Raw genomic sequence first — 13,809 nt, 5'->3', positions numbered from 1 at the left:
CAACTTTATATCTATATATATCTATCTATATATATATATATATATATATATATATATATATATATATATATATATATATATATATATATATATATATATATATATATATATATATATATATAAGATAACACACCAACCAAAAAAGAAACTGTAGTAACAAGTATCATCATGGAATTCATAAACAAAGACATTGGTAACCTCCAAACTCTGGACCCCACCCAGTTTGGGTTTGAGAAAGGCAGATCATGTCTCCTGAACCTGGTCGACTTCTTTGAGGCAGTCACCAAAGCCGTAGACGAGGGTAAGGTGGTACACACAGCCTACCTTGACCCCAACAAGACTTTCGACACCATCCTCCATTCTGGAATTATAGCTAAACTAGGTATAAATCCCTGTGTCATAAGATGGGTTGCCAACTGGCTCACTGACAGAACCCACACTGTGAAAGTAGCAGACTCCAAATCCGACTTCAAACCAGTGACACGTTGAGTACCACAGGGATCAGTCCTGGGACCTCTCCTGTTTGGTATCTACTTCTCTGAAGTACAGGCTATCACAGAAGGTCTCTGGTTAATGAAGTTCGCAGATGACTGCAAACTAAAAGCTATAGTCCAGTCCCCAAATGATGTGGACATCCTACAGAAGGGCCTCACTGAGACAGATGCCTGGAGTCAGAGCCATGGCCTCAAGCTCAATGCCAAAAAGTGCATTGTTACCCCCTTTGGTAAAAACTCTGTACCCATGAACTACCACATTGGCGGCAGTCTTAACACCGAATGTGTGATGAGACCTTGGGACCTAGGTGGACAGTAGTCTCTCCTTTGATAAACACATTGCCACAGTAGTCAGGAAATCCTTCTACATGGCACACCATCACAAAAGGGTTCTACATCCAGGAAAAAAAGAGGTCATTGTTCCCCTCTACTCGACACTCATTAGACCCATTAAAGAGCACAATGCCCCTTTTAGAATGCAACTCACAAGACATCTGCAGCAGCTGGAAAGGCCACAGAAGTACCTCACAAAGAGGATTACTGGCCTCAAACAGATGCCCTAAACTGATAGGCTACAGAATAAAGTTGGAGTTTTTTGAGACTATCGCCTACTCCGAGGTGATCTCTGCCTAACATATAAAGCTATGTCAAACCCAGAGCTGTTGGACATGCTACACCTAAAGAAATCCCAGTCCCTCCGAGCTACACGCTCTGGGGACTTAAACCTTGTCACCACAGTAAACAGGACTTGCTGGAGGGATGGATTCCTGTCCCAGAGACTTCCTATACTCTGGAACAAGCTACCCATCTATGCCAAGCAGAGTTCCTCATTAACACTCTTCAAGAAAAATCTTGATGAGTGGATGGGAAATGGGAAAGACACCCCGGGGATCACTTCTGTGGCTCTGCTCGACAGGGGCACAGGAAATTAACTTTCTTGGGTTGGTGTAAGCCAGGGAACCTTGTTGGCTAGGCTTACTTAGGCCCTTGGGCCAACAGCCTAGTACCTACCTATGAACCTACAAGAGAAGTCTCTAATTCAAACGACAAACTCCTCACAGAAAAAGGAAAGGAAGGGAAAGCCCTCCAAGTTAAACGAGCCGAAGGGAGCCCTCTGACTCAGACTACCCAACGATAAAGGGATAATAAATAAAAATTAGTTTCGACAGCAAAAAGACCCAAAACCTCTCTAATTTAAGCAAGTTTGGGACTGGGATAGGGAGAAAAACACAAACAGGCCTAGCGATAGACGACGGCCAACAAAAACAGTACAATTGCAACAACGAACAAGAAATGGATCTATCAAACAATTCTAATAAGAAACTCTGCAATATACACACTAAATATCGGATGAAAGATGCAAGAAAAAGAAGAAAATGTTTCCACTTAGCCTAGAGGGAGCACCCGATCTTGTTTAGCTGCAAACGAGATCTCGGTAATCTTCCCTGAGCATCGTGGGATAGGGTATAGCCATGAGCCGGTGGAAAATCTTGAGCTTTAGTATAAGGCCGAGTCGAAACTGATTCTCGGTTCCGAACCCCTACCAGCAAAGAATGAAGGCGAGATTAGACAACATAATATTGAAAGTTTAACTTCTTCTGATGCTCCTTTTAAAGATTAATCTTTCTCTTTAACAACTTATATTTCAATCTTATTTCTTGCCAAATTCCTTACTATAATTTTTTTTAAAAGAAATATATTAATGAAGAAAGAGTTATTTGAAAATGAAAAGGAAACAAGACAAGACAATCACATTTCAACTCTTGCCTTAAGTTTTGACTGAAGAAAATGGTAAATCGTCAAAAAGTGCAAACTAATATAAAGATGAAACTAATCCAGCATTCGTGGAAAGGGAAGCAGCAAAGAAAATCCTTGCAACACTAGCTAATTATCAATACTCCATGCACCAATCATAGTTCCACTGAAGGCTGAACCATAAGGAGAGCTGCCCTTCAATATAGAGAAGGGATAAGTACACATAAAAAAAAAAAAAAAAAAACTGGCAGCGGAAAAGAAGAGCAAAAACAGGGGGCAAATTCAAACAGAAATGTTGTGATTTAAAATTACAAAAATCATCTCCACAAAAAAATTGTATATTAGGAATGACTACTGACAGAGGACAGGGGGATGAAAACAGCTTCTGTACAAAATGGTCTGCAAGTACAGAGCTGTTATGGTTGATTGTGTAATGAAAGTTGCTGTATATATTTTTTTATTATTATTTTTCTTCTTCTCTGCTGTGGTATGTAAAAGTACCGTAATTCTCAATGATAAGACCTATAAACCAATTTAAAAGAAAACTAACATTTTACATGATGCTTCTGCTGTAAAAAAAGCCAATAAAATATTCAAATAATGAGAACCATTGCATTATCAATTCTGTTGATTGCCTACATACAAAAAATATATCTTCTTAACACAAACAGCAGGCATATGCTTTACTGAAGATTTGCCAATTTATTAATGTTCTGCTTGTCTGGAAAGAATAAAATACACACTCAGTTACATTTCCTCCTATTCCATTAATCCATTAGAAAGTTGTCAGAGCAACAGGATTTGTGTATGTATTTTCAAAAGGTTATGAAGTGACTTCACTCCAAGTGATTTACCAGAAACCCAAAAATTTTATGAGGAATAGATAAAAATTATCAAAATTTGGACATGCTGCGAAAATCTGGATAGGTGAGAGGTTACGACAATTACATGCCTTGTTACTCTCTATGTGAAAATACTGCATTCTGACTAAATATCAGACTGCTACAAATGAATTACCTGAATCCCTCCTCTGTCTTCATTTCCTGCCATTCCATCAACCTCATCCATTATTAGGACATGATTATTACCCACCATGTTGGCAGTTCCTGCAGGACAGAAAATAAGGTAAAGGAGTACTCAATAAACCAAACACTTTACAAGAATACAGTCATGCCATGAGTCTTAACACAGTAACATGGAAAGTGCATTTTTTATGCAAACTGAGTTCTCTGACACTTCTGTGAACCACATGACATGTCAATCACTCTAGCTACATCATTAGCCTTAAAAACCTTAAAGTTATACACCCACATATCACATCCTTTTAAACTATACATACAGGAACAGTGTCTGTTTTCATGAGTCAGAAACACGGGTTACTGCATCAAAATTGTATGTGCATGTGTGTGAATACACACACACATATATATATATATATATATATATATATATATACACACATACACACACATATAAAATGTGTGTGTGGGTTCAAAAAGCTTGAACACCTGAAATACTAGCAAAACAGTCCTTCACACTCTCTCCATCTGTACTTCATTGCTCTGTATTATTTACTTGTGTATCTCGTAATACTTGTTTTCTTGCTAATATAAATGTCTAGTTATCATCTGCCTCAAAACAATGTACCTGCTTACTGGTAACTCTTGTAATTTTTATCTTATCTGTATAAAGTTTGTACATTCTCTGCATGTAATTGGAGCTTTTCTCCTCGGGCCAAAGCTGAAAATGGGTTCTTTCTGACCCAGTTGGACTATCCTGGTAAACAAATAAATAAAATTAAATTTTTTGAACTTTGCCATTACTTGGTTGTACATGATCTCAGAGTACATCTACATCTCTAGCAAAATAACAAAACAAATAAAACATACATACACATACATACATACATATATATATATATATATATATATATATAAAGATAGATAAGATGGATATATATATATATATATATATATATATATATATATATATATATATATATATATATATATAAAGACAGATAAATACATTTGCATTTTCTTGATCCACAAGCAAATGGTGCATTATTTTGGGTCATTGCTCCTATACTAAATCCAGTTGGCATCTACTTGCAACACCACTAGCTTTAACTATATCATAGTACTTTAATACTGGTGCACCACCTTGTGCAGAACTCGGGTAGACCATACTTGAGCTGTGTATGCCAAGTTGTCCAATCTGAATGCTGGACAAGTTGTCCAAAATGCAGCATTTGGTGAAGGTGTAGACCAAGGACCACATAAGCTGCCACTAAGAAGGCTATAGTACTGACTTCTTACACAAAGACCACTGTGGTGGTAGAGTGGGCTTTCAAAACACCGGAAGGTCTGACTCTTGCTGTGGTTGTAGAAATGTATGCAATGGCAGAAATGTGTAGAGATGGCCTGTTTTGTCACTGGTTGTCCTTTTTTTCTTATCAGCAAGGGAGATGAAAAAATTTTCATTTTTCATGAAGTCTTTTGTGCTATCCAGATAAAACATGAGATACCAGTGCAAATCCATAGAATGGAGAATCCCCCCATTCTGATGGCTGGGAAAGAAGAGTGGTAGCTGGATGATATGAGAGGGGGTAATTTTCCGACTGCCTTTGGCTAAAAGGAGGGATTGGTTCTAGAGCCTACCTTACCTCTGTGTAAAACCAGAAAGGGATGAATACATATTCTCTTGGGTGAGGATATGGCTACTCTACTGAACATTCTCCAAAGCAGGGGGATTTCAAAGAAGTCTTAGCTGCTGATTCAAAAGGAGCCTGGATTAACTTTTCAAGCACACTGCTGAAGTTTCAGGAGAGTGCAACTATTTCTTGGTGACCGAATGAGTAGGACCCAAATGAAGAACCGTTTAACTTGTGGTAAGCTGGACAGAGGAACAGCACAAGGCGGACAGGCTGAGATTAGCTGAAAGATGGACCTCGATGGAGATGCAAGCTACACCAGTTTTAAGCAGGTTCACTCATGTATTTGTAGGAACAGGGTCATTATTCCTGCATTATTGAGATTTGGACCACTATTAGGCAGCAGGAGGAAATCCTTTTTCACTTGGACCTATTAGACCTTCTAGTGGTAGGTCTCGTAAATTCCTTTAGTAATTTGGAAACATCCTTTGTGTAGCGGTGCCAGAAGGGTTTTAATACCCTGCCACCAAACTGGCTGTCTCAAGGTTTGCACAATGGGTTGTGTGAGAGACCTCTTTTCCTGGCAGACTAGGTCTCCCACATTCAAGAGTGTATGCTATCTACATTAGCAGGGAAAACAATGATGTCGTTGCCAAAAGGGGGCCAGGTGAAGTCCCTTTGTTCGCTCTTCTTCACCTTCTACAGAACCTTAAGAACTAAGGGAAGGCATACAGGAAGTACTCAGGCCAGGTTATGTAAAAGGTGTCTGCCATGCAGACCTCCTTGCATGGGCTCCTGGAACAAAACACTCACGTTCTCTACTTTCATTTGAAGTAAAAGGATCCATCTGTGGAGCACCTTTCTTCTCTGTACTTTGTACTTGTTACTATTCTTGTATATCAGGATTTACTGTACTTTCTCTTGACCCATCATACTACCCCCTTGTGATATACTCTCCTTTCTAGCCGTACCTTCAGTATACCTTAACACTGAAATATTCTTTCATTCCACTCATACTTTACCCCTTTCTCTTAAGAAACCTCAACTGCATCTACTGATAAAAATGCTTGAGTTAATGTCTGTATATATTATGTTCTAACATTATTGCTTATTAATGTCTGTATATAGTGTGTTCTAACACTGTTTATTTTTCATGTATACACAAACTGTACTTCTTTGTTGCGACTGTCTTTGTAATCTATGTAAATTTGTAATCCTGCTATTCTATTTCTCGAGCTTTTCTTCCTGGGCCTCTGCTGAAAATGGGTATATACTCAGCCGGACTTTCCTGGTAAACAAATGTCAAGTAAATACACAAATGCATACATACATACATACAACTGGCAAGAAAACTTCCTCTTATAACATCCACTTCCAATCATTTGCCTTGGTCCTGCTGAGTTTGTGTGCCACACAGTTTAGTTCTGAGAGGTTGTGCATGGTTCTCTAGAAGAATACTGTGCTCTAGTACTACTTTCCAAACTATAATGGCTAACCTGCACAGTAATACGATCTTCCATATTTGGGAACACATCACAACAGATTCCTGGGTGTTAAATAATGTAAAGATCACAGACTTCAGTGGACCTCTTTCTTGATTTACTACATAACTACGCAAGTGTCTGTCAGCATTTGGAAGGTCACCCCCCCCCCCAAGTATTTGTTTGTGGCCCTCAGACCCTAGATGAGAGTTAGCATATCTTTTAAGTTGATGAGTTTCTTCTTCTCGTAATTCTATATGCCTTGTACCTTGAGAACCTGTGTGTAAACTCCTCCAGCAAAGTCTGTAGAACCAGTGTGTAAGGACTAGTTGTGGGGAGCTTGGATTAAGGGACACCTACCAATGCAGTTCCCTTTCTACAAAGGGAAAATTGTATTCATTTATTACATTTGTTAACCAGGTATGTCTGACTGGGCCAGGGGCCCGTTTTCAGCAGAGACCCAGGGAGAAAAGCACCACTGTAGTACAACACAACAAAACAAGCAATAATAAAGTACAAAGCAACTGTATAATACAATCATAGTACAACAACAAGCAAAACAATACAAGAATTAGTACAATGCAAGTACTGGGTATTTTTGTACACTAAAACAAATTAAGGTAAGGAGGATAAAATTTCTGAAGAGAAAAGTAGTAGAAGTGGTTTTGGTCCAAGGAGTGGTAATACTTGGTCAATACTGAACTTGGGTACTACTGCATGTGGTGCCCAGTCAATGAAATCCTCAGGATGGTGTATACCATGAAGTCCAGGGCTCTTGTGAACTTTCTGGCTATGGCTGTTTTTTTAGTTTTGGTTGTCAGTTCCTGGAAATAAAGCTGGCAATTCTCCACCTTCTCTGATGAAAGGAAGGCAGTTTGTGTGGTGTTGTCCAGTAGGGATCTCATAGAGACTACCCTCAGAGAGCATCAGGGAGTCTTTTTTTATAACTCAATTAAGCTCAGACCTATGAAAATAATGTTACTGCAATGTCCATGGCTGCCAGCACTTCCTTTCTGGAAGCCTCTGAATCAAGCAGTTTTTCAGTAAAGGTAAATGCGGATATTGTTCAATTTGCAGAAGGCAGTGGCCAGTTCTATAAATTTGGTGAATACTTTTGGCAAAGGGGATGACAATGCACTTTTTGGCACTGAGCTTGAGGCCATGGCTTTGACACCAGGCATCTGTCTCAGTGAGGCCCTTTTTTAGGATGTCCACATCGTTAGGAGTTTCGATTATGGCTCCTAGTTTGCAGTCATCTGCGAATTTTGTTAGCCAAAGACCTTCTGTGTTAGCCTGTACTTCAGAGAAGTAGATACCAAACAGGAGAGGACCCAGGACTGAACCCTGTGGTACTCCACTTGTCACTGGTCTGAAGTCGGATTTGGAGTCTGCTACTTTCACAGTGTGGGTTCTGTCAGTCAGCCAGTTGGCAACCCATCTTGTGATATAGGGATTTATACCTAGTTTAGTGAGTTTATCTATAATTCCAGAGTGGGGGATGGTGTCGAAAGCCTTGGCAAGATAGGCTGTGTGAACCACCTTACATGTAAGCTGCATAAACAGCACAGTAGCCAAATTTTACAGTGTGTTTGGTTACCTGACTGGCAGGTTGGAGAAACTCCAAAATTTTCACCATAAATGAGCATCTGACACGTTTTGCATTTTTTGCCCCATATGGTCAAGGGGGGCCAGGAAGAATACAGTCACATGTCTCTAAAAATTAACAGCCCTAAAGGACACAGTTGTGGTGGTATCAATCTTTTTATTAAATCTATGCAGTGCTAAACTTTCCTGGTCATTGAGGAGTTAGCTGAAGGCTACAACAATCTTTTTTTTCCAAACACCTTTACTGAATTATCACTTGTGAAAGGCAAATTTGAATTCATATAAAAGTAATCAAACTACATTAATATAAAAACATACTTCACACATATTGCTATGCATCATATAATCTAAGCAATATTACAATTATTATTCAATTCCTGCTCTTTTAAACAAGAAACATCTTTCATTAAATCGTCACTTACTACTTAGGCAATCATACAGTTATATAAATGAAAACAAACCACACCAACACAATCCTAGTCGCAAGCATTTTACATCACAAACCATTACAACACACACTCAATTGAAAACATTATACATCACAACCTACCCAATCTTTCTCACTAAAACATTACATAGCTCATTTAAGTCCTGCTGCCTTTTAGGCTTCATTCCTCCCTTGTATGCACTGTTCCTATAATTCCCATTTTTTCCTATGTAGTTTGCTTCTACCCTTTTCTAAAGATCTCATTTCCAGTTGTTTTATCTCTGTAACTACATTCACTAATTCAAGTATAGTTGGTTTAGATTTCTATTTTCTAGTAATTGCTTTTTTTTGGCAGCCACCATTACTAGGCACAGCAAAGCCTTACCATGTCTAGGCAATTCTGATTCTGTATCAAAAAGTGTTTTCATACCGATTTTTAAGATAAGGGTGATGTGCATAGCTGTAGTAACTACAGAGGGATAAAACTGATCAGTCACATCATGAAATTATGGGAAAGAGTAGTGGAAGCTAGGTTAAGAAGGGAGGTGATGATTAGTGATCAGCAGTATGGTTTCATGCCAGGAAAGAGCACTACAGATGCGATGTGTGCTCTGACAGTGTTGATGGAGAAGTATAGAGAAGGTCAGAAGGAGTTGCATTGTGTCTTTGTGGACTTAGAGAAAGTATATGATAGGGTGCCTAGAGAGGAGTTGTGGTATTGTATGAGGAAGTCGGGATTGGCAGAGAAGTATTTAAGAGTGGTACAGGATATATACAAGGGTAGTGTGACAGTGGTGAGATCTGCAGTGGGAGTGACAGATGAGTTTAAGGTGGAGGTGGGATTACATCAAGGATCAGCTCTGAGCCCTTTCTTATTTGCACTGGTGATGGACAGGTGACAGACGAGATCAGACAGGAGTCCCCATGGACTATAATGTTTGCAGATTACATTGTGATATGTCGTGAGAGTAGGGAACAGGTTGAGGAGATCCTGGAGAGGTGGAGATATGCTCTAGAGAGGAGAGGAATGAAGGTCAGCTGGACTAAGACGGAATATGTGTGCGAATGAAAGGGAGGCTAGAGGAATGGTGAGGATGCAGGGAGTAGAGGTGGCGAAGGTGGATAAGTTTAAATACTTGGGATCAACAGTTCAGAGTAATGGCGAGTGTGTAAGAGAGGTGAAGAAGAGAGCACAGGCAGGGTGGAGAAGTGTGTCAGGAGTGATTTGTGACAGACGAGTACCAGTAAGAGTGAAAGGGAAGGTCTGCAAAAGGGTAGTGAGACCAGCTATGTTATAAGGGTTGGAGACAGTGACACTGACAAAAAGGCAGGAGTCAGAGCTGGATGTAGCAGAGTTAAAGATCCAGAGGAACTCGCTGACAGGTACTCCAGGTACAATAAAAGCACGTTTCAAATAAGACTGTAAAATGTTGTTTATCTAAGTTGTTAGGTAATGTTAGTGAAGCGCCCACTTCCCTAAGGCACTTTGGGAAGGAGTCAATTCGTCCATTCTTTTAGATAGACCATCCACTTTTTGCGATAATAGTTCTATGAGTGCTGAAAGGTTGCACTCATTATCTGGTTAGCTTCGTACCAGAGATTCACTGGGTGCAAGTTCAGGATTCATCACAAAACACCAAAGACAAACTGTAGAACAAAGCACGAACTGTCAGACCACACAAGAAGCAAATCCAGAGGAACTCGCTAACAGGTACTCCAGGTACAATAAAAGCACGTTTCAAATAAGACTGTAAAATGTTGTTTATCTAAGTTGTTAGGTAATGTTAGTGAAGCACCCACTTCCCTGGTGTAGTTCGAACTAGTTGGTTGTACTAAGGCACTTTGGGAAGGAGTCAATTCGTCCATACTTTTAAATAGACCATCCACTTTTTGCGAGAATAGTTCTATGAGTGCTGAAAGGTCCAGAGTGCAACCTTTTAAAGTAGGAAGAAGAAGTAGCAGAGAAAAATCATCTCCCTCATCAGACCAATCTAACCTCCCAGCATCTCCAACAGTGCATCTCGAATGGAATCCTTAAAGTTTGCCAGCTCTCCCCACTCCCAGAAAATATGTTCCCAATTACCTCTTTCTTCCCTTTCACACCTCCAACATTTACTATCCACCTGAAGAAAAATTCTCTGGAGAATACTTGGGGTATAAAAATATCTATGTAAAAATTTCCAGGCAAAACCCCCAAATCTTTTAGATTTTGTTACATATTTGGGAGACATATCTATTATCCTCCCCATTGTTTCTTTGCAAATTGCTTATCCAATCTCTCTTCCCAATCCTTTCCAACCTCCTCTGATTCAGTCTTAGTTATCTTGCAATATTTTATATGCTCTACTAATTATTCCTTTAATGGCAGCTTCTGTTCTAGATTCTATTAAAAACTCTGCCAGTGCTGGTCTTTCATTTAGGATCCCTGTATTTCTTTCTCTGCCTACATTTTAATATCACTCCCCGACAGGGAAGGCAATCTCTAACATACAGACCAAATACATTCTTGGTGTCCTCCCATTCTACCATCATCTTTCCCCTTTAGTTATTTGCTCCCAATACCTTGGTTCCTTTGCCAGTTTTCTCCAATAAATTCCAGCCTCCCTCTTGCATGTTGTCTATATCGCTAACTGCAGTCATCCCTATCTGCAGAATCTCCTTTCTCCATTCTACTGCTGGCTCAGTTCTTAGAATACTTTCTGCTACATTATGATTATAATATTCTGCATGATTATTGCTATTCTCCTTTAAGGGTCTGCATCATACCTCTCAACCTGGAAACATCAAAAATCTGGACAAGGCCCATGAAAAATAGGTACAAATCTGTACGCTGATTAACATCTAATTTGCATGCATAATTACTTAACCCCACCCACTCCAATGGAATTGTGGGATACCAACTTTCAAAATGCAAACTGAAGGACAGACAACCAAAATATGACACCTGCAGCCATTTCCAATGTCCCATAACCTGGTTAGTTCGCCCCATTTACCATAAACAATAATGTGTGCATACTGCTTCTTTTCTACAATGATTACTTGGATTTTATTTTTACATTTTGCAGCAATCAATGCACAAACACTAACAGACATCTGATAAAGCAATACTGTCTCACAATGAAAACAGACTTGGCATTAAAACTCCTCTGCCCTTGAAACTCACACCTTCATGAGGATATTGTTATAGTTCACTTCAATCCCTTTGACAGTGACACAAACTCACGAAGTACACGATGGATCAAGAAAGGGAGTGTTCAGACATAGTTGTTACAGACTGGTATCAATACCTGCTAATTAAAGCCCTCTCTTGCAAACCAGCTTTAATTAATTTGAAATGCAGATTCGTTGTATGTCTCATCTCTGGCACATATATTAACTGTTTACAAAAAGAAAAATGCAATAAAATTTCATGAAATGTACCTAAAAATACAGTAGCTGCAGTACTTTCTGTTGCAGAATTTCAGGAAAGAAGCATTTCATTGATCCAAAAAAAAAAAAAAAAAAAAAAAAAAAAAAAAAAAATCACACTGCACATACATTAGAAATTCAGGGCCAGGTTTTGCTTTTGTTACATTTATAAATAGTACTATCTGCTAGAGGTGGTTTTAGGTCAGAAGCATAGCTTTTATTATTTGGAATAATTTGATTTAAAACTGCAGTTAAATCATCTCTCACCTTCCAAGACTTTTAGCCATGAAAATCTTGTACTTTAGCAGTAGTTATCTACATACTCAGGTAAGATGGTATGAGAATGCATAAAGCTTGTGGTGGTTTCTTGTTCCATCTTGCACAGCTTATCTTTAACCACACTTGTTGTCATACACAATTCCAATTTATTCAATAGGCAGTTTCACTATGTATCATGTACTATCATTTACAATACATTTTAAGTCACAGAATTGTTCTGTCAAACTTAACAATTAACTTTAATTTGTTGTGCGCTTTACTTCCTGGTACTTTCAGCTACTCTGCATATTTAATGTGAAACATTTAAATGAGTTACTGCCTAAATGAGATAAACCATATCATTTAAAATGCCTGAAATAGGTCTTGGATCAGTGATCTCTGGGTAAAATCAAATTACAAACACACACACACAAATACAGAGAAAGCTTTCTGCTTAGGTGCTGTTAGAATCATAGTAGCTAAAGGAAATGTTATTCTTACTCAAATCCAAGATACTACCAACACTGGACCAACAAGACCTTTGGGCACTTAAGTGTTGAGTTTTCCCTTAACATCTGTTTGACCAATAGCAATGAAGTCAGTGCCATATGCAGGTCTTGTGTTCAAGTCCCAAATGAGGGCTAACACTTTACTTTCTTTTCTATGATTCAAACAGTGCCTAAGCAGAGCACTTTCTCTGTATTTGTGTGTGTGTGTGTGTATTTAATTTTAATCACAATGTTGTGGGTTTCCTAGCTGAAAGGAAAAAGCTAGACCATAAGCAAAAGACAATTGTACAATGTATGAAAAAAAATCATAGCAATAAAGTATCAAGATTAAGAGAACAAAAAAAGCTTATATTTTCTCATGAATTATGTACAAACTAATATATAATAATATAAAACTGAACTTCAAAATACAAGCAAATGCTACATACCAGCAAAGCATCATGACAACTGGAAATCATTGAGTGCGCCAAGAAACATGCAGCCTTTTATGAGTATCATAATATGAAGCCCAGGGATACAGACATTTTTTTTTTTGCAAATTTAGCTTACTTGGTAAGTCACCTTTGACTTCTTATGCCAAAAATATACAATCCCTCATGCCTCCTACCTATCATCTCTGACCTGCAGTGAATTGTGCTACATGAATCTGCAAAGCTGTTCTTTGCTAGCCTAGCTTACTGTCTCCCACTGAATAGCTAAATGAATTACTAAGCCCCTGTAACCCTTTTATTAGTTTCTGTTCTTGGACTCATCAGGGAGGAGAAGTAGCATTTAATCGGAAATTCAGTTAAGAATAGAGAAACACAAAAGGGTGACACCACAGCTGCCAAAACAAACAATGTCAGCAAAATTATTACTTTCTGCAGGGGCTTCACCTCCCACTAATCATCAGATTATATGTCAAGAGAAAACAGAAGTAAATAATGGCTGACATTCCATTTCTGACATTCCATAATAAGGTACAGAGTTTGAGCCTAAATACCTCTAGCCAACACACGCACACAGTCACACACTTACCCTGAGGAGTGCTCTTCCTCTGCTCCTCATGCCACCATTCATTAATCCAGGCTACGCTCTCCACTCTCCATGCTGCTGCTACTGCCATTAATCCCAGCTCCGCTTGCAGCCCTCTCTTCATGCCGCCATTCATTGATCCCGGCTCCGCTCGCCGCCATTCATTGATCCCGGCTCCGCTCGCCGCCATTCAGTAATCCCGGCT

At 39.0% G+C, this 13,809-nt stretch overlaps 1 protein-coding gene across 1 annotated transcript in view; it reads right to left on the bottom strand.

Annotated features, from left to right (window-relative positions):
* Positions 1 to 13,809, bottom strand: part of RFC1 (replication factor C subunit 1) — a 1,497,679-nt gene that overhangs the window by 451,511 nt on the left and 1,032,359 nt on the right. Inside the window, exon 14 of the mRNA XM_044063570.1 lies at positions 3,267 to 3,355. Coding sequence (XP_043919505.1) covers positions 3,267 to 3,355 — 89 coding nt within the window. The remainder of the gene's footprint in view (positions 1 to 3,266; positions 3,356 to 13,809) is intronic.

Source organism: Protopterus annectens, chromosome 2.part1 (assembly GCF_019279795.1).
Source record: "Protopterus annectens isolate FY-2018-M chromosome 2.part1, PAN1.0, whole genome shotgun sequence".
Taxonomy (NCBI): Eukaryota; Metazoa; Chordata; order Ceratodontiformes; family Protopteridae; genus Protopterus; species Protopterus annectens.
The sequence above is the reverse complement of the archived record's forward strand: the minus strand, read 5'-3'. Positions and strand labels throughout refer to the sequence as shown.